General features: G+C 42.1%; 1 protein-coding gene across 5 annotated transcripts; it reads left to right on the top strand.

Annotated features, from left to right (window-relative positions):
- The first annotated feature begins 28 nt into the window (after positions 1-28).
- LOC139385847 (neuroblast differentiation-associated protein AHNAK-like) lies at positions 29-27,580 on the top strand. 5 transcript variants are annotated; one of them, XM_071131108.1, is made up of 10 exons: positions 29-178; positions 11,921-11,976; positions 12,096-12,203; positions 13,289-13,411; positions 13,842-13,998; positions 14,471-14,664; positions 14,778-21,726; positions 21,835-22,005; positions 22,114-23,437; positions 23,546-27,580. In XM_071131108.1, exons 4-10 carry the CDS (start codon positions 13,382-13,384, stop codon positions 26,484-26,486), a joined length of 11,766 nt encoding a protein of 3,921 aa, XP_070987209.1. In that variant the 5' UTR covers positions 29-178; positions 11,921-11,976; positions 12,096-12,203; positions 13,289-13,381; the 3' UTR covers positions 26,487-27,580. The 5 variants fall into 5 exon arrangements, with proteins under 5 accessions (XP_070987209.1, XP_070987207.1, XP_070987208.1 ...); XM_071131106.1 differs by having other exon boundaries at positions 21,835-23,437; XM_071131107.1 differs by having other exon boundaries at positions 14,778-22,005.
- Positions 27,581-27,754: the final 174 nt, after the last annotated feature.

The raw sequence follows: 27,754 nt of genomic DNA, 5'->3' as shown, positions 1-27,754 counted from the left end.
CCACCTAGAGATGCCATGGGGCTTGTCCAGATTTCCCAACTGAGGTTTCAGTGAAGGGACAGCCTGGCTGGTAACAGGGTGATCAGGAGAGAGTGAGTGAGTGAGAGTTTGACAGAACTTCTACCAGGTGAATCTCTCACCCAGGGAGGTAGCACACTGTGACAGCGGTATCAACCAGGTAGGATTAGTCTCCATCTCACTACAGTGGAAATGTCTTAGATCGGACTCATTGTGACTTCTTAGATCTGAGAGTTTGTGGACAGTACATGTGGAAGAGTGGGATTGTTGTGGTGGGTAGGTGCGGTGGTGCATGTATCTCAGGTTAGGAGAGTGGCAGGACTTTTTTAACCTCGGTGTTATGGCTGTTCAACTGTTTGTACATAGTGCAGAATGGAATCAAGTCCACTGGTGATAATATACTTTAGTCTTGTTCATGTCATATCTGTTCATCTAGTTATCTGCATCGTTGTTTGAGAATGTTCTTTCACCACCATTATTTTATTAAAAACATTTGTCTAACTGTGTTTTACAGCATAGACTGAAGTCTGGAGACACTGCACATTGCTAGGTATTGATAACATAGCTATTATTTGTTGGATAAGTACACAGGCCGTATAGAAGGACAAACGCCACTTGTATTGTTGATAGCATAGGCTATGTTACCATCCAATATGCTCAACATGGTCGTTGTGGATTGCTGCTGTCTGCTGCTGTTCCTGCTTGCAAAGATTATTGACGAGGTAGTAGCAGCACGCAATTGTTTCAAACACTCCATCTTAATTTTACACACGGGCAACTTCTGCAACCTGCCGGTCACAGGATCTGAGTGTTGCACCCCAGCCCAATAGCTTGGTATGCCATGGCAAGTTGGGTAGAATGGTAAACCCGGTATGGAGGGCAAGACCCACCCAGAGTTAAGGCTAGGTTTGAATGACAGTAACAGGCATATAAGTATTACGTAAAAGTATAATCTAAAAGTTATTTTCAAGTTATTTTTCCTCCCTCTGGTTCTCAGGCCACTAGCGACCGTTTGCCTAGGAAAAATGTGAATGTGTTGGTCATTTTAGAGATGTTAATGTGTGCGTTGGGAGTCTTTTTGTGTAGCTATTTAAAAAGCATCTTAAGGTTTAAAAACCTTAAAAGCGTTAAGGTTACGTTCATTTTTTGAATCTATCTCAGCCAATGAATGTAACAACTTACATGGCTGCTTGTTAGGATGTTCGGTAACAACTCCTATCTGATTTTGAACTGTGTGTGTTCCCATAGCCCTCTCCTCCCTTTGATGGCATGTGTTGAATGTCTGTGTGTGTGATCCCCCTGCCATTCCTCTGAGGACTGAGGGGTCAAACGTGTTAATGGGACACCAGCACCATCCACAGGGGTGGGAGGGGGGGGTACAGTCTGCTCTGGAGTTATCGTCACTGCAGGGACCTGTTATGAATGTTGTTGATAAACTATAGATAGATGTTTATGCCACTGCGTAGCAGAGTGTAATGCATGCAGCTGACCCTCCCCAAATCCAGTCTGAAATAGGCAGACTGTTTCTGACCGCCTACAGACAAGTCAGAGAGTTATAGATACAGTGGGGCAAAAAAGTATTTAGTAAGCCACCAATTGTGCAAGTTCTCCCACTTAAAAAGACGAGAGAGGCCTGTAATTTTTATCATAGGTACACTTCAACTATGGCAGACAAATTGAGAAAAGAAATCCAGAAAATCACATTGTAGGATTTTTAATGAATTTATTTGCAAATTATGGTGGAAAATAAGTATTTGGTCAATAGCAAAAGTTTATCTCAATACTTTGTTATATACCCTTTGTTGGCAATGACAGAGGTCAAATGTTTTCTGTAAGTCTTCACAAGGTTTTCACACACTGTTGCTGGTATTTTGTCCCATTCCTCCATGCAGATCTCCTCTAGAGCAGTGATGTTTTGGGGCTGTTGCTGGGCAACACAGACTTTCAACTCCCTCCAAAGATTTTCTATGGGGTTGAGATCTGGAGACTGGCTAGGCCACTCCAGGACCTTCTCCATGCATCGCACCAAGCCACTCCTTCGTTGCCCGGGCGGTGTGTTTGGGATCATTGTCATGCTGAAAGACCCAGCCACGTTTCATCTTCAATGCCCTTGCTGATGGAAGGAGGTTTTCACTCAAAATCTCACGATACATGGCCCCATTCATTCTTTCCTTTACACGGATCAGTCGTCCTGGTCCCTTTGCAGAAAAATAGCCCCAAAGCATGATGTTTCCACCCCCATGCTTCACAGTAGGTATGGTGTTCTTTGGATGCAACTCAGCATTCTTTGTCCTCCAAACACGACGAGTTGAGTTTTTACCAAAAAGTTATATTTTGGTTTCATCTGACCATATGACATTCTCCCAATCTTCTTCTGGATCATCCAAATGCTCTTTTGCAAATTTCAGACGGGCCGGGACATGTACTGGCTTAAGCAGGGGGACACGTCTGGCACTGCAGGATTTGAGTCCCTGGCGGCGTAGTGTGTTACTGATGGTAGGCTTTGTTACTTTGGTCCCAGCTCTCTGCAGGTTATTCACTAGGTCCCCACGTGTGGTTCTGGGATTTTTGCTTCCATTTCCTAATAATTGCTCCCACAGTTAATTTCTTCAAACCAAGCTGCTTACCTATTGCAGATTCAGTCTTCCCAGCCTGGTGCAGGTCTACAATTTTGTTTCTGGTGTCCTTTGACCGCTCTTTGGTCTTGGCCATAGTGGAGTTTGGAGTGTGACTGTTTGAGGTTGTGGACAGGTGTCTTTTATACTGATAACAAGTTCAAACAGGTGCCATTAATACAGGAAACGAGTGGAGGACAGAGGAGCCTCTTAAAGAAGAAGTTACAGGTCTGTGAGAGACAGAAATCTTGCTTGTTTGTAGGTGACCAAATACTTATTTTCCACCATAATTTGCAAATAAATTCATTAAAAATCCTACAATGTGATTTTCTGGATTTTTTTTTCTCATTTTGTCTGTCACAGTTGAAGTGTACCTATGATGAAAATTACAGGCTTCTCTCATCTTTTTAACTTCTTGACCATACTTGAGACGCAGACGTCTCAAGTATGCTCCTGGAAATGCAAATGCGCTACGCTAAATGCTAAATGTACTCGTTACAACTCAATCTTTGATCAAAATTCACAAGCAGGGTATTGAATTAAAGCTACACTCGTTGTGAACCTAGCCAGCAAGTCAGATTTTTAAAATGCTTTTCGGCGAAAGCATGAGAAGCTATTATCTGATAGCATGCACCCCCCAAAATGCCAGCACGACACGTAAACAACAGATTTTGCGGTAGCCGGCGCTACCCAAAACGCAGAAATAAAATATAAAACATTCATTACCTTTGACGAGCTTCTTTCTTGGCACTCCTATATGCCCCATAAACATCACTATTGGGTCTTTTTTTCGTTTAAATCGGTCCATATATACCCAAAATAGCTTTGTATGGAAGCTGTGTCATTCAGAAAAAAACATCGTTTTTAAACGCTGCGTAATTTTTTAAAATTAAAAAAGTCGACGATAAACTTTCACAAAACACTTCGAAATCCTTTTGTAATCCAACTTTAGGTATTAGTAAACGTTTATAATCTATCAAAATGATTACAGGGCGATGTATTTTCAATAGGTCTTCGCTTGCAAATCAATGGCTGCTAATGTCTTCTTCAACAACATCCGGGTGAAGACTGGGAAAATGGATGCCAGATAGATGGATTTTCCAACAATTAATTCAATTGAAAATGACGACAATGGCGACATCGTGTGGAATTTGTATGAATTGCAGGCAGGTCGATATTAAATTCTGTTCTCTTTTAACAACTCGTGGAAGTGACTTATGGAAATTATTTTTAGCTTTCAGAGAGCAGTTTTTCTTGCGTTTTTCAATGAAACACACGATCTGTTATAGTCACAGCCGTGATTTAACCAGTTTTATAAACTTCAGAGTGTTTTCTATCCACACATACTAATCATATGCATATACTATATTCCTGGCATGAGTAGCAGGACGCTGAAAAGTTGCGCGATTTTTAACAGAATGTTCGAAAAAGGAGGGGGTAGAAGTAAGAGGTTTTAAGTGGGAGAACTTGCACAATTGGTGGCTGACTAAATACTTTTTTGCCCCACTGTATATCACAAGACTGATTTTTATGTAAATATGAGCGTTTATGGGAGTTTTTATTTACTGGGAAAGTGTAGGATACCAGGGTATAATATCATAGGAATCCTATTCTCTTTGAGCTGTAAGGTAGTGTGACAGAGTTAGTATGAATTAATGTGAATAAGAAAACAAATTATTACAGTTTCCTAGCGACAGGTTTCTTGAGCAGTGGTGCGGGTCGGTAGTAGACAAGGAAGTAACAGGGTCAAGAGGCGGTTTGGGCGATTTGAAGGAAGCTGGGGAGGCTCAGAAGGAAACACAGTTTCCTGTGAGAAGGAGAAGGAGGGTTGTTTGTGTCTTGCCCTCCTTGTTGAGTATTTATCTCACAAAATATCTCAGTTTCCGGTTTATAAAGAGGCATTTCCTGTCCGCCTCAGGATGTGGCTGATTTTTCCATCTGAGCTTTCAAAGGACAAGAAGACCCTCTCTATCTCTAATATTCCGTTCCCATAGTCCTCTTCAAAGACATATTCTGGATGAGGAGCCTTTATAAGTGTGACTGGCTAAAACAATCCCATATAATCCCATATTCAGTTCAATCCCATATTCAGTTCAATCTTAGTTTTGTGTATTCAGGTTGTGCATTACATGATTCCACTTTACAATTCTGATTAGACTACAGACTCTGCAAAGACTCTAGTGTCTGATTCATGTTCAGGGAGCACATGATGCTTTAGGAATCCAGGTTGGGTACTACCATGCTATGTCTCTCACCTGAGTCATGGGGCTGATTAACTCCATGCTTAGACCAGCTTCGAGTTCTTAGGAAACTATGCAGTATTTTGTTTTTTTATGTATTATTTCTTACATTGTTACCCCAGGAAATCTTAAGTCTTATTACATACAGCCGGGAAGAGCTATTGGATATAAGAGCAACGTCAATTTCCCAACATTACGACCAGGAATACGACTTTCCCGAAGCGGATCCTCTGTTCGGACCACCACCCAGGACAATGGATCTAATCCCAGTAGCCAACCCAAAATAACGGCACCGCAGAAGGGGCAGACGGATCAGCCTCCTGGTCATGGCTCTCTCTGGATATGTTGTCGGAATCGATTCAGCCACCCGGCTTCTCCATGCATCGCACCGACAGAGATAAACACCTCTCTGGGAAGAGGAAGGGCGGGGGTGTATGATTTATGATTAACAACTCATGGTGTAATCATAACAACATACAGGAACTCAGGTCCTTCTGCTCACCCGACCTACCAAGAGAATTCTCATCAGTTATAGTCACAGCTGTGTACATTCCCCCTCAAGCGAACACCAAGACAGCCCTCAAGGAACTTCACTGGACTCTATGTAAACTGTAAACTATATATCCGGAGGCTACATTTATTGTAGCTGGGGATTTTAACAAAGCAAATTTCAGAACAAGGCTACATAAATTCTATTAGCACATTGATTGCACGACACGCAGGGCTAATACTCTCAAACACTGCTACTCTAACTTCCGTGATGCATACAAAGCCCTCTCCCGCCCTCCCTTCGGCAAATCCGACCACGACGCCATCTTGCTCATACCGTATTATAAGCAGAAACTCAAACAGGATGTTCCAGTGACGAGAACCATTCAACGCTGGTCTGACCAATCGGAAGCCACCCTTCAAGATTGTTTTGATCACGCGGACTGGAATATGTTCTGGTCAGCCTCAGTGAACAACATTGACCAATACGCTGACTCGGTGAGTGCGTTTATAAAGAAGTGCATTGGAGATGTTGTACCCAATGTGACGATTAAAACCTACCCTAACCAGAAACTGTGGCTGGATGGCGGCATTCGCGCAAAACTGAAAGTGCGATCCACCGCATTTAACCATGGACAGAGGTCTGGAATTATGGCTGAATATAAACAGTGTAGTTATTCCCTCCACAAGGCAATCAAACAAGCAAAATGCTGGTACAGGGACATGGTGGAGTCACAATTCAACGGCTCAGATACGGACTACAAAAACCAAAACAGCCACGTCACAGACACCGACGTCACGCTTCTAGACAAACTAAACTCCTTCTTCGCCAGCTTTGAGGATAATACAGTGCCACCATCGCGGCTCACAAACAAAGACTGCACCCTCCCCCTCTCCTTCTCCGTGGCTGACATGAGTAAAACATTTAAACGTGTTAACTCTCACAAGACTGTTGGCCCAGACAGGATCCCTAGCCGCGTCCTCAGAGCATGCGCAGACCAACTGGCTGGTGTGTTTACGGACATATTCAATCGCTCCCTATCCCAGGCTTTTGTCCCCACATGCTTCAAGATGGCTACCATTGTTCCTGTACCCAAGAAAACAAAGATAACTGAACTAAATGACCACCCCGTAGTCCTCACTTCTGTCATCATTGAGTGCTTTGAGAGGCTCGTCAAGGATCATATCACTGCCACCTTACCGGCCACCCTAGACCCATTTCAGTTTGCATACCGCATCAACAGGTCCACAGATGACGCAATCACAATCACACTGCACATTGCCCTATCCCATCTTGACAAAAATAATACCTATGTAAGAATGCGGTTCATTGACTACAGCTCAACATTCAACACCATAGTACCCTCCAAGCTCCTCGGGATGGCAGGTAGCCTAGTGTTTAGAGTGTTGGACTAGTAACCGAAAGGTTGCAAGATCGAATCCCCGAACTGACAAGGTAAAAATCTGTTGTTCTGCCCCTAAACAAGGCAGTTAACCCACTGTTCCTAGGCTGTCATTGAAATTAAGAATTTGTTCTTAACTGACTTGCCTAGTTAAATAAAGGTTAAAAAAAGCTGGAGTCTCTGGGTCTCAACCCTGCCCTGTGCAATTGGGTTGTGGACTTTCTGATGGGACACCCCCAGGTGATGAAGGTAGGAAACAACATCTCCATTTCGCTGACCCTCAACACTGGGGCCTCACAAGGGTGTGTGGAGAAAGTGGAAAATGTTAAGTTCCTGGGTGGACCATTTCAGTTTGTCTGTGATGTGTACGCCCAGGAACTTAAAACTTTCCACCTTCTCCACTGCTGTCTCTTCGATATGGATAGGGGAGTGCTCCCTCTGCTGTTTCCTGAAGTCTACGATCATCTCCTTTGTTTTGTTTACGTTGACTGAAAGGTTGTTTTCCTTACACCACACTCCGAGTGCCCTCACCTCCTCCCTGTTGGCTGTCTCGTTGTTGTTGGTGTTCACAGACAGTGTGGTGAAGAAGGCGCAACAGTGCCTCTTCAACTTTAGGAGGCTGAAGAAATTTGGCTTGTCACAAACTTTTACAGATGCACAATCGAGAGCATCCTGTCGGGCTGTATCACCGCCTGGTACGGCAACTGCACCGCCCTCAACCGCAAGGCTCTCCAGAGGGTGGTGTGGTCTGCACAACGCATCACTGGGGCAAACTACCTGCCCTCTACGACACCTACAGCACCCAATGTCACAAGAAGGCCAAAAAGATCATCAAGGACAACAGCCACCTGAGCCACGGCCTGTTCACACCGCTATCATCCAGAAGGCGAGGTCAGTACAGGTGTGTCAAAGCTGGGACCAAGAGATTGAAAAACAGCTATCTCAAGGCCATCAGACTGCTAAACAGCCATCACTAACTCAGAGAGGCTGCTGCCTACATTGAGACCCAATCACTGGACACTTTAATAAATGGATCACTAGTCACTTTAAACAATGCCACTTTAAATAATGCCACTTTAACTATGTTTACATATCTTACATTACTCATATCACATGTATATACTGTATTTTATACCATCTATTGCACCTTGCCTATGCCGCTTGGCCATCGCTCATCCACATACTTGTATGTACATATTCTCATTCACCCCTTTAGATTTGTGTGTATTAGGTAGTTGTTGGGAAATTGTTAGATTACTTGTTAGATATTACTGCACTGTCAGAACTAGAAGCACAAGCATTTCGGTATACTCGCATTAACATCTGCAACCATGTGTATGTGACCAATAAAATTTGATTTGAGTTATTCACAAGTCACACAGACACTGAAACCTGATTCTGTCCACATGCTGACCTATTAACAGTCCAAGGCAACTGTTAGTGAAGAATAGAATATACCACAATTAGTTATAGATGTCTCTTGTTTCATAATGTACGGTTTTTAAATAGGATATTGCATCTGAGGTATATCTGTGTACCTTATGGTATAACAGTAGCACAGTTGGGTCCAAATGATCAGTTTAAAGCAGGAGTGAGCAATAGTTTTGTCTCTAGGGTCACATCTCAAAATTCAGCGGAGTGCAGGGCAGATTTTTCTCTGGACCGATTTGTTCGTCAAAAGCCATTTGCGGGCCAGAAAAAAAGCGCAGTTATTTGAAAACGTATAGTTCCATTATAATTTCTCCATTACAATTTCTACTTTCCGTTTAGTTTTAGACATTCAAAAGTGTCCTGGAGTGGGTTTTTTTTTAACCAAAAATAATCTGTATGGTTTAAAGTCTGTGACATTTCTGGGAATGCCAGCTATGCCGAGTAGGGCTTTCCCTTCATTGTCCTGTTAAATAGGGAATTGACAACAACCAGCAGCGAAGATTGTGGAGTCTGTTTTGGACACAGTTGGGGAAATACATTTAGGATTTTTTTCACCACAACTCAAGCTGGCATAGGTCCCCTCTAGTAGAAGTAGTTCATCTTCATGGGAAAGTAGGGATCAATAACTGACGAAAACAGATGGGGGAATTTGGTAACACTAAAATCTATATGTAGCAGTTTTAGGAGGTCTCTTCATGATTCATAATGTGTCTCGGCATTGAACTGTTTGAATAAACTGTTTTTCAAATCCAATAGCTTTCGACTAACTTTATCCCTGAGTTGTACACAAACGTACCACTTTTTCTCTGTAAATCTTGATGCTATTTGGTAGATATATTTGCACGTCAACTTATTACCGGAATAGTATTGATTAACAAAGGGTCCTTTCTCTTCGTCCTGGGTCTCATGACCCTCATTGAATTAGCACCAATCAGGTTAGCTTTCTCCACACAGCAGGTCTGTAGCTGCTAAGTGTGTGTCTTAATACTACATACTATGGCTGTACATATGGGGTAACTTCTGGTAGACTGTCAATGTGATGGTTACAGTAGATGACTCTCCAACGTTCTCAGTCCAAGGGAAATAGATTTTTTTGCAACTTCAGATGACGCTCTTTTAGTTGCCTAGTTGCTAACCCAATTACTGTAACTTTCCAAATGACGGAGAAAAACAAACACAATTGATCCTCTGCAGAATTCCATTAGTATTTGGACATGGTGTCTAGATGACTAGCCAAATCAGTGTCTAAAGTGACTGACCTGGAAGCCCCTAGGATTCAACTGCTGCAAAATATATACAGAGCAAACAAGACACACGGCGCTTCGTATCAAAGCTATGTTTACTGTATGTGCGGACATTTAAATATTCATAAGGTGAATATATTAGGCCCATTTCCTACTACATACTATACCCACACTGTGTATTTGTTGGCACGCTGTGAGTGAAACAGCCTGGTCTCCACTGCTGAAAGCATGTCCCTGAGACCTCTCTAGATCTGGTTGTTTGTTCTCTTTGCTTGTCGTTCTTTGCCTTGAACAATATTCTTGTTCAGAAAGACAATTCCAGTATCAAACACTATGATAGAAAAGGGTAGGTCTATGTGTTCCGTTGTGCAGGAACCTGACTTCATAACCACTCCACAGTATAGCCAAATAGAAACATATTCCAATTATAATTTAATAAGATATTGCTTCATTGGAGATTAGATAGCTCATATGACTATCGTTACTCTGGCATTGTTGTCGCTGTTGCACAATCCGCCAAAAACAAAGCCACACGTCACAAGATCCCATTCTTATTCCGTTTCTAACTAGGGTCCTGGCTGATACCCTGCGGAGACTGGGATCAGGTTGTTTGATGCCGGGAGAATGTTAGTGAACTGTCCTGTCCTTTCCCATATCCTAGTAGCAAATAGCTGGCCACCAAGTCAAGGTCTGTTACTTCATTATCAAATCTAATAGAGGGAAACCTAATCCCGTGAACCTTTTTTGATGAATTAGGTGCAATGTCTCAATGTATAGGACCAATGCATTTAAAAAGACATTGAGAACATTGAGGACACCAAATCTGACCAGCTGAACATATCATGAGAACAGACGCACGCAGACAGTACCATGTCCTTCTCCAACGTTAATTCGTAACCTTTTCATTTACCACAGAAAGTCAATCTCATAATGCGAAACGAAACAGATGGGTTGCCAGATTGGAGGATAGGTTGTTTTGCTGTGTTGGACTGTAGTCTGCAGCTCCCTCTAAGCTGAATGGAAGGGATCCAAGCCGTATAGATCAGTCAGTAGTAAGCATGCAGATGTGGGTCAGAGAGAGCTGGCTCTATATAAAGAAAGTGGTCTGACCTATGTGGAGCACTCACTGTGCAGAGCAGGGAGCACTCTTGGTCAGCTGCTTCTTTCACTCATACACATATTATGGTGGGGGAAGGGGGGGGGGGTGGGGGGTGGCAGAATGGGCAGGGGGTCTCTAAATAATTCCAATTTAACCATTCGCCTATTTGTTTAAAATGACATTTCTAGCCTACTGCTACAGTGTTAAATATTCAAGTAAAAGCTTATTCCAAATGAAAAAAGCACCCCCCACCCCTGTGTCATGGTTTAAAAAAGTATCATGTGAACAGTGCACTGTTTGGATGCTGGAATAATTTTAGAGTGGACAAACATGCGCAGGTAGCCTACTTTTGAAGTGATTTGTTTGACAATCAGATGAAAACATGCTGACTGGTTGTGTTCACGTGTTCATGCCACGTTAAAAGGTAATACAATTTTTTCCGCTAAGTGACGTCTTTACGATTCGGCCCATCAAAAAATGTCAAGCTCATGCACGCAAAGAGTAGGAGGTCGCATGAAAAAAATAGAGATCTCCCCAAATGTCATGGTAAAATTTGAACTCTGCTTTGCCTGGATATTATGGATACAAGCTCTTAAGTATTTCATGTTTTTAAATCAGCTCAAAAAAGTTTGTTTAATTTGTTTATTTCTTGATACCGGTATTAACATTGTACAGATCACAATAGATCAGATGCGTAACAGCCTTATTATTGCAATGTCCAGTACTCATGAAGCATACTATCCAAGGCGGGTGTCCCTGCTTTCACAACGTTTATCCATCCTGGGCAGGAGCACTCTGAATGTCTGTAATTTGTTCTCGTGACCGGCTGAGATACCCGACACTCTGACACCTCCGATAGAGGCATGAGAAATACGCTGATACTGAGTACTGGATCCCCCCACTTGACAAATACACACACACGCATAAACACACATGCCAAGACTGATCAAAAAGCCATCACATGAAACCAAAAGGGTAGGACACGCATGACATTTCTGGGGACCAGCAAAAAAGTCAAGTGCCTCCTGCCTATAAGTAGAGGGCTATTGAGGGGCTAGGGTGGGTGGTGCAGGGATATGCAAAACCATGGAAATAATTCCAAGAGTGCCATAGCAATGCACCGCAGTCTGAGAGGCCGGTCACTAAACCAAATGGTTGGAAATCCATGGGCATGCCGCAATACCTGCGTCAAGCGAAAAAAATATATAACATAGAGAAGGTATAATCTTACAGCATATGCATGTGTGTGTCCATTTGCTGTATCCATGACCTTATATCATGCCAATGTGTCAGTGGGGTCAAGTGATATAGTCTTGTTGACCTCTGCCCTCTTGTCAGTGCGTCACACGCCAACACTGACATAATCTCCTCCTGTTTGCAGACTCTGACAGAGAATTGGAAGAAAGTCATGTATCTACCCAGGCCAGAGAACCAGCCGTGAGTAGCCACTATCTGGCTTTCACTTGTTCCAGACACGCTATTTACCATACCTGAGGTGGTGTACTGCAGTGCTGTTTACTGACCTGTTGAACTTGGTATCTCCTCTACTGAGCCAGGTAAAAGACAAAAGGCGGTCTCCCCCTTTGGACAGGCCTCCCACCTCCCCCCACGCCAACCCTAACCACAGTGCCTCCCCAGAGGACCAGGAGAGCCCGGAGAGAGTGGTAAGTGGAGACTGTTTGGATATCCTAACACACTCAAGCCCTGGAAGGATGGGATAGGAAAGAAAAAGAGCCAAGAAAATGGTCTTAGACACACACACAAAATAGACACTGTGCATTACACACTCAGCATAATGCATACATTGCCTGTTACCCCTGTCGTGCACGCTGTACACTTCACATACATAATACATATTGCACATTACCCTCACATTCTGTCCGTGGCGTACTAACCCAGCTCATTTTAAGATAGACATGGGAATGAAGGAGGGCTTAGACCTGTTCAGCTTACATGTAGGGATCCTATAGTGTCTGAGAGGAGGAGCTGATACTCGGAATTAGGTACATGGGAGGGGGTCTAAATATAAATAAGGAAAGCAAAACTATATATTGTGTGTTTATGGACATGCACTTACTGGTGTATAATATTTTCACGTCACTCGTATATCCTATAAAAAAAAAATTTGAACCATTTCAGACATATCCTCTAGTCCCCCAGCATATTTTTGAGGTGTGCTAACACAACAGGTCAATTGTTGTTGCCACTGTGCCCTGCCACCTGCTGTATGAAGATGTGGTATCTCTGCTGAGCTTGGCTAAATGAATGGTTGTTTATGTTGACAGAAGCGGCCGGAGGAATGGAATGACCTCAGCAGGTTTTGATTGTGTCACTGTACTTCAGTCAGTGAGGTTGGGGTCAGGGCTGCAGCTAACACAGAGCTTATGGAGTATGTCAAAGCCCATGTGATGAGAGAAATAATGTCTCTAATCTCAAGAGTGTGGCTATAATGAAGGTATTCTGTCAATCCCTAATAGGTATTTTCTCTCCATATCCCAAAGCGTTCCTTGGTTAATTCAGTTAGCGCAAGCACACACATTTACACACACACCAAGCTCATTGGGTTTCAATCCCCTATGCTTACAAAGTCATTTACCTGCCAAATACTTGTATCTTACAGTTAACACACAATAACCTATATTGTATGTGGCCCATGCAGGATTTGAACCCATAAAGTATATATTATTGTTACTATCATGGTCCAATCAACTGAGCCATCAACACAGACACAATGCATCCTTCCTTTTAGGTTCAGAAAGAGAAACTGCATGCAGAGCTGAAGCAGGTGCTGAGTCTGAAGAGAAGTCACCTGAAAGAGTCGTCTCGTTTGGCCCAAGCAGAGATGGATTCCTCAACAGAGGTCCAAGCAGTGGTAAAGAGCCAAGAAACCACTAATACTCATGAAACAGTAACATTTACACAGGCCTAGAAAACACTCAGAATCGCATGCCATTCTACTGTTCACATCTGAAGACGAGACCTTCATTGTATTTATTATTATTTATTTGAATTGAACCTTTATTTAACGAGGCAAGTCAGTTAAAATCTCATTTTTATTTACAATGACGCCCAACCGGGAGGCAAAGGGCCTCCTGTGGGGACGGGGACTGGCATTAAAAATAAAAAATAAAATAAAAATATAGGACAAAACACACATCACGACAAGAGAGATACCACAACACTACATAAAGAGAGACCCAAGACAACAAAGCATGGCAGCAACACATGAAAACAGCATGGTAGCAACACAACATGACAATGGACTTTGTGAGGAAACGCTCTCCTCTGGTGTGTCTGTACAGGAGGAGACTGCATCTGAGGAGGTGGAGGTTGTGGTAGAGACAGAGGCTGAGGCTGGAGCCAGTGGCTACAGTGTCACAGGTGGAGGGGAGCGAGGCCTCTTCATTAAGGACGTCCTTAAAGACTCCACTGCAGCAAAGCATCTTAGCCTCCAGCAAGGTAACTGGACGGGGAGATTAGAGTCGCATGAATATAAAGCCATGAGACACAGCTGAGGTAAATTAGTTATGGACTAGTTTAACAGATAGAAATAGAAATGAGAATGTTAAACAGTAAACTATTCAAACATAAATTCATTCCATACTTAGAAATAACTGAAAAAAATGCAATGTGGAAATCATCTTGTTTCTCCCCATCTGTATCCCTTCCTTGTGTAACTTCCATTAAGTGTAGTGTGTCATTTATTGCAAGTAATGTCATTGATCAATCACCTGTTCTGACGTGCAAACGGTACATCATCTTGTGCGTATAGAATGTAAACATCAAAATGCCATGCCCTTTCACATCCTTCCTTAGATTGTCAAAAGCAAACCACAACTGTAAGACTTCCATGTTTCCCCCTGTTCTCTTTATCTCATTTGTGCTGTGTGCACATGAACCTTTGTCTGGCTGATGATTGGTTTCCTTGCAGGAGATCAGTTGCTCAGTGCAAGAGTCTACTTTGACAACGTGAAGTATGAGGATGCCCTGAAGATCTTGCAGTGTGCAGAGCCTTATAAAGTCTCCTTTTTCCTGAAGAGGACCATCGCCGGCGCTGATGTCACCTTGCACCCTGGCACCACCAGCTTGGAACTGAAAGGACCCAAAACCAAGATGCAGAAAATGGTACGGCTATGATCGTATTTGTAATTGCCAATTTGGCATTGAGATATAGAACTGGTCATTCCAGATTCATCAGGTTCATGTCCACCTAACTCATACTTGCATGTCTGTTGCAGAGTGTCAAGAGCATCAAACCTTTCAAAGCGAAGAAAAAGAGGGGAGGACGTTTTGGATTGAAAAGGCTGAAGGAAAACAAGAAAGGGAGCACTGGAGCAGAGTTGGAGATGGAGGGATCGCCTTCCAAAGTGGAGCTCAACCCCGTCGACGTGGAGTTTGCCTTCCCCAAGTTCAAGCTGAGGAAGGATGGGAAGGCAGAGGGAACTGAGCAGCATGGAGGAGTGGTCGCCACTGGCAGGAAGAAGAGGATGATAAGGTGTCCCAGGATGAACGCAAAGGGTGCTGAGGTGGCTACAGGGGAAGTTGACATGACGCAACCAGAGGGACAGGCTGACGTCTCCCTGCCAGACGTGCCTGGAGCTAAGGTCAAAGTCAAAGGAAAGGGCCACAGGTTCGGAATTCATTTCCCTAAAACAAAAAAGACAACATCGGACACTGCCTTGTCTGAAGGGTCTCTGGAGCTGAAACCTCCAGATGTAAAATTCACACCACCCTCAGTGGAATTCAGTTCGCCATCTGGAAACAAGGAAGTCAACCTACAGAAACCAGAAGTGAAAGTCAAGGAGGGGTCAAAGTTTATGCACCGAGAGGTAGAGCTTTCACTAGGACTCCCCTCAGCCCGACCCTCTGATGTAATTGATGGTGAGATAAAAGCAAAAGGTTTAGCTGAAGGGTCAACAGGCCTGTCTGGCATTAAAATGCCAGCTATTGACATCTCTGCACCCAACATCGATCTGCAGCTGGACACCCGGAGTAGAGTGCCAGACGAGATAGAGGGACCCTTTTTTAAAGGGCCAAATATATCCATGCCAAAAACTGACATCTCACTACCAAAGATTGGATCATCTGATATGGATATTGAAAGTCCAGAAAAGGGTGGAAAAATAAGTCTACCTGCTGTTGACATTTCACTGCCAAAGATGACATCAGGAGAAGCAAATGTTGATGTGGAAGGACACATTGGAAAGGGAGGCAAGTTCAAACTGCCAACTTTCGATGTTTCTCTTCCAAAATTCAAGTCTTCAGAGGAGGACATGAATATAGAGGGGCCTGAAGTCAAAGGAGAGTTCAACATGCCAAAAGTTGACCTTTTACGCCCGAAAGGTAAAGCGGGAGGTGAGGTGGACATTGAAGGATATTTAGGAAAAGGGGGTACATTTCAGATGCCCACATTTGACAATTCTCTACCAAAAATGAAGTCATCAGACAGAGAAATTAATGTAGAAGGACCTGAAGTGAAGGGTGGCAAAATTCAAATGCCCTATGCTGACATATCTCTCCCTGAAGGAAAAACAGAGGGGAAAATGAGCATTGAGGGACATTCTGGAAAAGGAGGCAAGTTCAAAATTCCCTCGTGTGACGTTTCTCTTTCTAAAATGTTGGGCAATGCTAGTTTCGAGGGACCTGAATTGAAAGGGGGAAAGTTAGAAATGCCCACACTTGATATTTCCCTTGCCAGAGGAAAAGCAGAGGGTGAAGTCAATATTGATTCAAATGTAGGAAAAGAAGGAATGCTCAAAACGCCCACAATTGGCATTCCTCCTCCAAGAATGAGGTCGTCAGGAACAGAAGTCGATGTAGAAGGGCCACAAGTAGACATTTCACTTCCCAAAGGAAAAAGTTTTGACATTGAGGGAAAGTCAGAAAAAAGAGGGAAGATTCAAATGTCCTCATTTGATGTCTCACTTCCAAAAATAAAGTCAGCAGAGGGTGACATGAAAATAGAAGGATTTGATGTGAAAGGCATCACATTTCATATGCCCACTATAGATTGTTCACTTCCAACAGGAAAAACAGAAGTTGACATCAGTGTAGAAGGAGAAGCATCTAAAGGCGGAAAGTTTCACATGCCTTCGCTTGATATTTCTCCTCCGACAGTGAAGTTCCCAGAGGGTAAAGCGAAAGTAAAAGGCCCTGAAATCAAAGGGGGAAAGGTTGAGATAACAAATATTGATATGTCCCTTCCAAAAGGCAAAACAGCGGGAGAAGTTAACGTTGAAGGCTATGTCAGTAAAGGGGGAAAGTTTAAGATGCCCAAATTTGGCATTTCTTTCCCAAAATGTAAGTCACCAGAGGGTAAGGTCAACACAGAGGGACCTGAAGTCAAAGGAGGGAAGTTTCACATGCCTAAAATTGACATTTCACTACCAAAAGTAAAAGCGGAAGGTGACATCAAAGTTGAAGGAGATTCTGACATTTCCCTTCCAAAAATGAAGTCACCAGAAGCAGATATCCTTTTAGAAGGACCAGACCTCAAAGGAGGAAAGTTTCATGTGCCAACAATTGACCTTTCCCTTCCAAAAGGAACGCGAGAAATTGACACAGAAGAACATTCTGGAAAAGGAGGCAAGTTCCAAATGCCAGCATTTGATATATCACTTCCAAAAATGAAGACACCAGATGGTGAAGTCAGCCTAGAAGGCCCTGAAGTCAAAGGGGGGATCATTAATATGCCAACGATGAACATTTCTCTTCCAAAAGGAAAAATGGAAGGAGAAGCTAAGGAACATGCAATCAAAGGGGACAAGTTTCACATGCCCTCGGTTGACATTTCCCTTCCAAAAATGAAGTTGCCTGAAGGTGAAGTCAAAGTAGAAGGCCCCGAAGCCAAAGGGGGAAAGATTGAAATGCCATCGACTGATATTTCACTTCCCAAAGGAAACATGGAGGGAGAAATTGACATTGAAGAACATTCTGGAAAAGGAGGACGATTTCATATGCCTACATTTAACGTTTCCCTTCCAAAAAGGAAGTCACTAGAAGAATATGTCAGTTTAGAAGGACCGAGTGTCAAAGGAGGGAAACTTCATATGCCCACAATGGACTATTCTCTTCCCAAGGGAAAGGGTGAGATTGAAACTGAAGGACATTCTGGAAAAGGAGGCAAGTTCCAAATGACCAAGTTTGATGTATCGCTACCAAAAATTAAGCTTCCAGAGGGGGACATCAAACTAGAGGGACTGGAAGGCAAAGGCAGTAAAATACGTATGCCTAACATTGATATTTCTCTTCCTGAAGGGAAAACTGAAAGAGATATTCAGGTTGAGGGGCATGGTGGCAAAGGTGGGAAGTTTCACATGCCCTCAATTGACATTTCCCTTCCAAAAATGAAGTTGCCTGAAGGTGAAGTCAAAGTAGAAGGTCCAAAAGCCAAAGGGGGAACGATTGAAATGCCAAAGATTGATATTTCACTTCCAAAAGGAAAAACAGAACTGGAAATAGACATTGAAGGACATTCTGAGAAAAAAGGAAAGTTTCACATGCCCTCATTCGACATGTCCTTACCAAAAATGAAGTCAAAAGATGGTGACATTAAATTAGAGGGTCCAGAAGTGAAAGGCAGTAAAATACATATGCCTAATATTGACATTTCTCTTCCAGAGGTGAAGGCAGAAAGTGATATTGAGGTTGAGGGGCATGGTGGTAAAGGGAGAAAGTTTCACATGCCCTCACTTGACATTTCTCTTCCAAAAATGAAGTTACCTGAGGGTGAAGTCAAAGTTGAAGGTCCCGAAGCCAAAGGTGGAAAGTTTGAAATTCCACCAATTGATATTTCACTTCCAAAAGGAAAAGCAGAGGGAGAAACTGACATAGAAGGACATTCTGGAAAAGGAGGAAAGTTTCATACGCCCAAGTTTGATGTATCGCTACCAAAAATGAAGCTCCCAGAGGGTGGCATCAAACTAGAGGGACTGGAAGGCAAAGGCAGTAAAATACGTATGCCTAACATTGATATATCTCTTCCCAAAGGGAAAACTGAAAGAGATATTCAGGTTGAGGGGCATGGTAGCAAAGGGGGGAAGTTTCACATGCCCTCAATTGACATTTCCCTTCCAAAAATTAAGTTGCCTGAAGGTGAAGTCAAAGTAGAAGGCCCTAAAGCCAAAGGGGGAAAGATTGAAATGCCATCGACTGATATTTTACCACCCAAAGGAAAAATGGAGGTGGAAATTGACATTGAAGGACATTCTGGTAAAGGAGGACGATTTCATATGCCAACATTCAACGTTTCCCTTCCAAAAATAAAGTCACCAGAACCAGATGTCAGTTTCGAAAGACCAGACCTCAAAGGAGAAAAGTTTCATATGCCAAAAATTGACTTTTCCCTTCCCAAGGGAAAGGGTGAGATTGACACTGGGGGACATTCTGGAATAGGAGGCAAGTTCCAAATGCCAGCATTGGATATATCACTTCCAAAAATGAAGACACCAGAAGCGGAAGTCAGCCTAGAAGACCCTGAGGTGAAAGGTGGAAAGTTTGAAATGCCAAAGATTGATATTTCACTTCCAAAAGGAAAAACAGAAAGGGAAATAGACATCGAAGGACATTCTGAGAAAAAAGGAAAGTTTCACATGCCCTCATTCGACATGTCCTTACCAAAAATGAAGTCAAAAGATCGTGACATTAAATTAGAGGGTCCAGAAGTGAAAGGCAGTAAAATACATATGACTAATATTGACATTTCTCTTCCAGAGGTGAAGGCAGAAAGTGATATTGAGGTTGAGGGGCATGGTGGTAAAGGGAGAAAGTTTCACATGCCCTCACTTGACATTTCTCTTCCAAAAATGAAGTTACCTGAGGGTGAAGTCAAAGTAGAAGGTCCAGAAGCCAAAGGTGGAAAGTTTGAAATTCCACCAATTGATATTTCACTTCCAAAAGGAAAAGCAGAGGGAGAAACTGACATAGAAGGACATTCTGGAAAAGGAGGAAAGTTTCATACGCCCAAGTTTGATGTATCGCTACCAAAAATGAAGCTCCCAGAGGGTGGCATCAAACTAGAGGGACTGGAAGGCAAAGGCAGTAAAATACATATGCCTAACATTGATATATCTCTTCCCAAAGAGAAAACTGAAAGAGATATTCAGGTTGAGGGGCATGGTAGCAAAGGGGGGAAGTTTCACATGCCCTCAATTGACATTTCCCTTCCAAAAATTAAGTTGCCTGAAGGTGAAGTCAAAGTAGAAGGTCCAAAAGCCAAAGGGGGAAAGATTGAAATGCCAAAGATTGATATTTCACTTCCAAAAGGAAAAACAGACGGGGAAATAGACATTGAAGGACATTCTGAGAAAAAAGGAAAGTTTCACATGCCCTCATTCGACATGTCCTTACCAAAAATGAAGTCAAAAGATGGTGACATTAAATTAGAGGGTCCAGAAGTGAAAGGCAGTAAAATACATATGCCTAATATTGACATTTCTCTTCCAGAGGTGAAGGCAGAAAGTGATATTGAGGTTGAGGGGCATGGTGGTAAAGGGAGAAAGTTTCACATGCCCTCACTTGACATTTCTCTTCCAAAAATGAAGTTGCCTGAGGGTGAAGTTAAGTTAGAAGGCCTTGAAGCCAAATGTGGAAAGTTTGAAATGCCAAAGATTGATATTCCACTCCCAAAAGGAAAAGCAGAGGGAGAAACTGACATAGAAGGACATTCTGGTAAAGGAGGAAAGTTTCAAATGCCCAAGTTTGATGTATCACTACCAAAGATGAAGCACCCAGAGGGTGATGTCAAAGAAGGCCTTGAAGTCAAAGGTGGGAAGTTTGAAATGCCCAAAATTGAAGCAGAGGGTAGGAGTGGAGTCAAGTTACCAACTGTTAAACTGCCAACGGTAGACATATCTGCACCAAAGGTTGACTTAGACTTTGGGCTGTCAAAAGCTAAAGGAGATGATAGGGAAGAGATGGAGCTACTAAAAGTAGAGGGTGGTAGGCCATCCTCTGGGTCAAGTTTTGACATGCCAGATGTCTCTCTCAAAATGCCAAGATTTTCTCTCCCTAAATTTGGTAGAAAGTCTAGTGGAAATGTAAACCTAGAAGGATATGGCACAGAGGACGATATTGATGTTAGCCCCCCACGAGTGGATGGTGAGGGCAGACCAGCATCAGTGGAAATAGGCGGAGATGGAAAAATAAAAGGTAAACTAAGGAAGCCCAAAATGAAAATGCCAACTTTTGGAATATCTAAGAAAGATGTATCAATAGCCAGCCCTGATGTGGAAATCAAGACAGAAAAGGGGAAAGTTGACATTCCAACGCCAGGGATCAGTGTAGAAAATCCAGCAGACAAAACAAATAGAAAATATAGACTAAAATTCCCAAAGTTTAAGAAGTCATCTCCTAAAGGTAAACTACCAGAGGGAGAGATAGATGCCTCATTGGATAGTGGAATGGAAGGGAAAGCTGGCTTTCATGCACCTGATGTTACAATCAAAATGCCCAAGTTCTCCATGCCAGGGTTTGGCTCAAAGGAGACAGACTTTGACAGGAGTGGGCAAAGTGCTGAACTAGACGCTAAAGGAAAGGTCAAAATGCCATCAGTGGAGATATCCTTGCCAGCTGCCAAGACATCTGAGCAAGAAATGTTAATCCCAGATGTATCTGAGGCTGACATCAGTGGTTATGAAGGAAACCTGAAAATCCCTAAAATGCCAACTATTGATGTATCAGCCCCCCATATTGATCTTGATGTAACTCTGCCTAAAGTCAAGCATGAAACAAACATTGACGGTGAGGGAGGCAAATTTAAAATGGCAAACATCAAAATGCCTGATATAGATGTATCACGTCCTATAGGAAAAACTGGTGACATTGATGCATCCAAAGTGAAACTTGAGGGAGGGGTTGGAAAATTCAAGATGCCTGGCATTAAAATGCCAAAGGTAGACATATCACTTCCAAAAGTAAAACATGGAGAAATTGATGTATCCACGGTGGAAATTGAAGGAGAATGTGGAAAATTCAAGAAGCCACATATGGAAATGCCAAATTTTGATATATCACTTCCCAAGGGAAAAAGTGGAGGGATTGAAGCGCCAAAGATGGAAATTGAAGGAGGGGGCGGAAATTTCAAAATGCCACATGTGAAAATGCCAAAGGTAGACTTCTCACTTCCGAAGGGAAACCATGGAGACATCTGTGCACCAGAAATGGAAGGAGAAGGTGGAAAATTCAAGAATGCACATATGAAAATGCCAAATATTGCTATATCACTTCCCAAAGGAAGAAGTGGAGGGATTGAAGGACCAGACATGGAAATTCCTGGAGGGGGAGGAAAATTGAAGATGCCACATATGAAAATACCAAAGGTAGACTTATCAATTCCGAAGGAAAAGTCTGGAGACATCAGTGCACCAGAAATTGAAATGGAAGGAGAAGGAGGAACATTCAAGATGAAAATGCCAAATATTGATATATCACTTCCAAAAGGAAAAACTGGAGACATTGAAGGACCAGGGATGGAAATTGAAGGAGTAGGTGGAAAATTCAAGAAGCCACATATGAAAATGCCAAATGTTGATATATCACTTCCAAAAGGAAAAACTGGAGACATTGAAGGACCAGAAATGGAAATGGAAGGACGAAAATTCAAGATGCCACATATGAAAATGCCAAATGTTGATATATCACTTCCAAAAGGAAAAAGTGTAGAAATTGAAGGACCAGGGATGGAAATTGAAGGAGTAGGTGGAAAATTCAAGAAGCCACATATGAAAATGCCAAATGTTGATATATCACTTCCAAAAGGAAAAACTGGTGATATTAATGAACCTAATTTGGAAATTGAGGGACAAGGAAGAAAATTCAAGATGCCACATATGAAAATGCAGAATATTGATATAACACTTCCAAAAGGAAAAACTGGAGACATTGAAGGACCAGAAATGGAAATTCATGGAGAGGGAAGAAAATTCAAGATGCCACAAATTCAAATGCCAAAGGTAGACTTATCACTTCTGAAGGGAAAGTCTGAAGACATCAGTGCACCAGAAATGGAAATGGAAGGACGAAAATGTAAGATGCCACATATGAAAATGCCAAATGTTGATATATCACTTCCAAAAGGAAAAAGTGTAGAAATTGAAGGACCAGGGATGGAAATTGAAGGAGGGGGTGGAAGATTTAAGATGCCACATATGACAACACCAAATATTGGTATATCACTTCCAAAAGGAAAATCTGGGGAAATTAGTGCACCAGAAATGGAAATGGAAGGAGGAGGAAAATTCAAGATGCCACATATGAAAATGCCAAACATTGATATATCACTTCCCAAAGGAAAAGGTGGAGAAATTGAAGGACCAGAGATGGACATTGAAGGAGAGGGTGGGAAATTCAAGATGCCACATATGACAACCCCAAATATTGGTATATCACTTCCAAAAGGAAAAACTGGAGACATTGAAGGACCAGAAATGGAAATTCATGGAGAGGGAGGAAAATTCACAATGCCACATATTAAAATGCCAAATATTGGTATATCACTTCCAAAAGGAAAAACTGGTGTTGGTTTTGTGCATGAACCTAATTTGGAAATTGAGGGAAATGGAGGAAAATTCAAGATGCCACATATGAACATGCCAAAGGTAGACTTATCACTCACGAAGGGAAAGTTTGGAGAAATCAGTGCACCAAAAATGGAAATGGAAGGAGGTGGAAAATTCAAGATACCATATATGAAAATGCCAAATGTTGATATATCACTTCCAAAAGGAAAAAGTGTAGAAATTGAAAGACCAGGGATGGAAATTGAAGGAGGGGGTGGAAGATTTAAGATGCCACATATGAAAATGCCAAATGTTGATATATCACTTCCAAAAGTAAAATCTGGGGAAATTAGAGCACCAGAAATGGAAATGGATGTAGGAGGAAAATTCAAGATGCCACATGTGAAAATGCCAAACATTGATATATCACTTCCCAAAGGAAAAGGTGGAGAAATTGAAGGACCAGAAATGGAAATTCGTAGAGAGGGAGGAAAATTCAAGATGCCACAAATTCAAATGCCAAAGGTAGACTTATCACTTCTGAAGGGAAACTCTGGAGACATCAGTGCACCAGAAATGGAAATGGAAGGACGAAAATTCAAGATGCCACATATAAAAATGCCAAATATTGATATATCACTTCCTAAAGGACAAGGTGGAGAAATTGAAGGACCAGAGATGGACATTGAAGGAGAGGGTGGGAAATTCAAGATGCCACATATGACAACACCAAATATTGGTATATCACTTCCAAAAGGAAAAACTGGAGACATTGAAGGACCAGAAATGGAAATTCATGGAGAGGGAGGAAAATTCACAATGCCACATATTAAAATGCCAAATATTGGTATATCACTTCCAAAAGGAAAAACTGGTGTTGTTCATGAACCTAATTTGGAAATTGAGGGAAATGAAGGAAAATTCAAGATGCCACATATGAGAATGCCAAATGTAGACTTATCACTTACGAAGGGAAAGTCTGGAGAAATCAGTGCACCAGAAATGGAAATGGAAGGAGGTGGAAAATTCAAGATACCATATATGAAAATGCCAAATGTTGATATATCACTTCCTAAAGGAAAAACTGGAGAGATTAAAGCACCAGAGATGGAAATTCAGGCAGAGGGAGGAAAATTCAAAATGCCAAAGGTAGATATATCTCTTCCGATAGGAAAGTTTGGAGAAATTACAGCACCAGAAATGGAAGTCGAAGGAGGAAAATTTGAGATGCCACATGTGAAAATGCCAAAGGTAGACATGTCACTTCCAAAAGGAAGAAGTGTAGATGTTAATGCACCTGAATTGGAAATTGAAGGTGAGGGTGGAAGATATAAGATGCCAGAAATAAAACTGCCAAAGATAGATATTACATTGCCAAAGGGAAAATCTACTGGCATTGATGCTGAAATCAAACAGCCCAACGCTGAGGCAGCAGCAAAGATTCAAATGCCTTCGATTGGCTTACCAAAGTTTACAACTCCCGACCTTGATTTGGACATGAATGTTGGAAAACCCAACCATGGAGCTGAGGTTCATGAGAAGAGTTCAGACAAAACTGGTTCCCATTCAAAGGGAGACCATAAGATGAAAATCAAAATGCCAACAATAGACATAGAGTGCCCAAAAGGAGATCTGGAGCTGGATATAGGCTTCCACAAAGTTGAGGGAAAGAAAGACAGAAAAATAATAGAGTTGCCTGACTTAGACCTTAAAACTTCTGGTACCAAAGTTAAGGGGCCAAAAGTCAAAGGCACCAAATTCAAAATTGGAATGCCAAAAATGAAGAACACTGGAGATCAAGCATTAGATGCAGCCACAAAGAAGACTGAGAAAGAGAATGAAGGGGTCAGTGGTAGATTTATGATTAATCGGACAAAGCTTGGCAAAGGTGCAGATGTGGAGGCAGATGCGGAGGCAGATGCGGAGTCAGGTGGTTCTGTGTTGCCAAACATCTTCCTCCCAGATGTGGGCTTCTCAGTATCCAAAGGAGCCAGCCAAGAGGGTGAACCTCATGGTCCAGAGATTAGTGCCAAATTGCCAAAATCCAAACTCCCTAATGTGGAGATCTCAGGTCCTTCAGTAGCAGGCCAAGGAGGAGCACAGATCAACAGCGGACAACAAGAAGACAAAGGTGGTATCAAGTTTCAAATGCCTGTGGGGCTGAAGAGTAAACAAGGCCCTGCCGAGTCCACTGGCACAGATGCCAGCACCGAGAATGGATTCACATTACCTCATCTTGGAATCAAATCCCCCAAAATACCAGATACAGACTTTGATATTGGAGCATCTCAAACTGGGGACCATGGGGCAGATACAAGTACGAGACAAAAAATGAAAATACCCAAGTTTGGGGTGGCTTTACCTGCTATTTATTCACCTGGAGCTAGAGTACATTTGAAGGACCCAGAGGTTGAGTGTGAAGGCCCTAAAATGCCCAAAGTTAAAAAAGCTGTATTTGTTTTGGTGAATCCCCAAACAGACCACTCCACTATGTCCACCAGTGTAGAGTCTGGAGAGGCAAAAATCAAAATGCCAAAGATCAAAATGAAGCCATTGTTTGGAAAGTCAGGATCCAATGAAAACAGTGCTGCTTTGAGCATTGAAGGAGATGTGGATGGAGATGACAAGTCAAAGGGAGCAAAGCTAAAAATGCCCAAAGTTACCTTCTCTCCAGGCAAAACAGGTTCATTTGATGTAACCCTAAAAGGTGAGGGGTCTAGTTCCAGCCTCAATGGTGAGAAAGATCCAACATTCCAGAATGGATCCAAGGAGGATAAAGTTAAGTTAGGGAAGCTCAAGCTTCCAAAGATAGAGTTCTCCTCGCCATATTCAATAATAGGCAGTGGAGAAGAGGACCTTGAAATGAGTGCTAAGCTTGTCAATGAGTCCTCAGGAACTGACGGAGAAACCAAGGGGACGAAAGTGAAATTAGGCAAAATGTCCTTCCCAGGATTTAAGAAGACAGCAAAAGGAGAGGAGGAAACTCAAGACAATGTGGTGTCCTCATCGGCCAGGACAGAAATGCTAGATCGGGATAGTTCAGAATCCCAAACGCCCATGGTCTCCATTGGTTTTGTACCAGGGAAGTCTAGGGGGCAGGCAGTGGCTGAGAGCAGCAAAAAGGAGATGGAAGAAGGAGAGCAGTCAACCTGGTTCAAGGCCCCCAAATTCAACCTGAAACCCCACTCGACAGGAATCCTCCACATTACACCAGAAGGTTCTCCCCAGGGTAGCAGATCCTCGCTCCAGTGCCAGGGTTTAGATGAAACTGCTGGTACCTTCCGGCTCCAGATGCCAAGCATGCGGTTCTCCACCCACGAGGTGTCTGAGGAGAATGTTACTACAACAAAGAAGGGAACAGTAACCGTGGTGACAAAGACAACAAAACATACGGTAACAGAGTCCAGAACTGGTCAAACCCACACATCGCTATCCCATTGTAATGACTAAAGTCTGAAGAGATGTGAGAGTAATATATTTTTCCTCTGTCCTGTTGTGACGACTGTTTTTGTGATTGTTCCGCCACATTTTTTTCCCTTCTATTTTAGTCTTTATCATATTTGATGGTTTTACTGGTTTAAATCTGAATATCAATTAATTATGTATTGTTGTTCATATATTTTTTGGGGGGCAAAAATACCACACATTTTAATTTCCAAAAGGAGATCTCTTTTTTCAATGCCTTCCCATTTTATTTACCGACATTTACCTGGGCATGATTGTAGAATTAGACTGACAAAGAACACAAACCAATTTATCAAAGGCAATTTGTATGTAAATACAAAAACAGGTCATTATTTTCATATTACCGATGATAGGAATAGTCACAAGGACATTAGTGATTTGTGTTAATGTATCTGAGGCTTGAGGATGGTGTGAGATTTGTGGTTTAATTATTTACTTCCTTAAGCTTGTTTTTTCTTTCTGATATATTAAGATTTTTGTAATGATACCATACATTGAAATGTAATATTAAAGGCTTCTACAGTGCAATACATTTCAACACTCTCTATGAGAATCAAGATAAAATAATAGGAAACTATCATCTGATATTAAGGTTAATGGTTTAAAGAAACAGAACATGTACTCTCTTTAATTGAAATATTTCAAAATGAATGCAAAACCTCTCAGACAAAACAATGTCTCAATGTCTCCATTGAGACAGTTTATTGTTCCTTTTCTTTTTTGGTGAGTTAGAAAGTAGAAATTTAATGTGTGTGCTAAACTGCATTGGACGAGTCTCAGCAATCCTCTGTCAAACAAGTTTACAAGTTTTCATTAACCAGATTTAACATCTGTTGGAGCAAATAACCATATAGAAATAATCATATAGAATGGTACATGACAAGGAGAGAACATGACCAGATAACACAGTATTTATATGTATAGAGACATTTTTACAAATACCTTTGTGATTAGCATGTTTTCAGTGCATATGGCTTCACAATATGCAGTTTTCAAAGCAAAGTGTTATCAAGTGGCATTATAAATAATGTTGTTAAGAGATCATATTATTAATAAACCTTAATATTCCTAAGAAAAATAAAAAAGTTGTATTGTCTTCCATTTTATTGTCTTTCTAGGCGAACAGCGCCCTCTCCTGTCAAATACAGCAGACAATTTGAACGTACTTCAACGCCTTGTCACACGATAGTCACGGGCCTTTTATCAATTAGATTTGCTCACCTCCTCAGTCCTCTCTTGCCTCCTTTTGAAAA

This window comes from Oncorhynchus clarkii, chromosome 27 (assembly GCF_045791955.1).
Source record: "Oncorhynchus clarkii lewisi isolate Uvic-CL-2024 chromosome 27, UVic_Ocla_1.0, whole genome shotgun sequence".
In the NCBI taxonomy this organism is placed as follows: domain Eukaryota; kingdom Metazoa; phylum Chordata; class Actinopteri; order Salmoniformes; family Salmonidae; genus Oncorhynchus; species Oncorhynchus clarkii.
This window is presented reverse-complemented; position numbering and strand designations above follow the sequence as displayed.

Excerpts from the sequence above, each read along its gene's own strand:
- LOC139385847 (XM_071131104.1), top strand. The coding sequence starts at position 13,382 with ATGGATTCCTCAACAGAGGTCCAAGCAGTG. Across the intron at positions 14,665-14,777 it reads AAACCAAGATGCAGAAAATG|AGTGTCAAGAGCATCAAACC; the intron begins GTACGGCTATGA and ends TGTCTGTTGCAG. Across the intron at positions 23,438-23,545 it reads GGAAAATTCAAGATGCCACA|AATTCAAATGCCAAAGGTAG; the intron begins TGTGAAAATGCC and ends CAAGATGCCACA.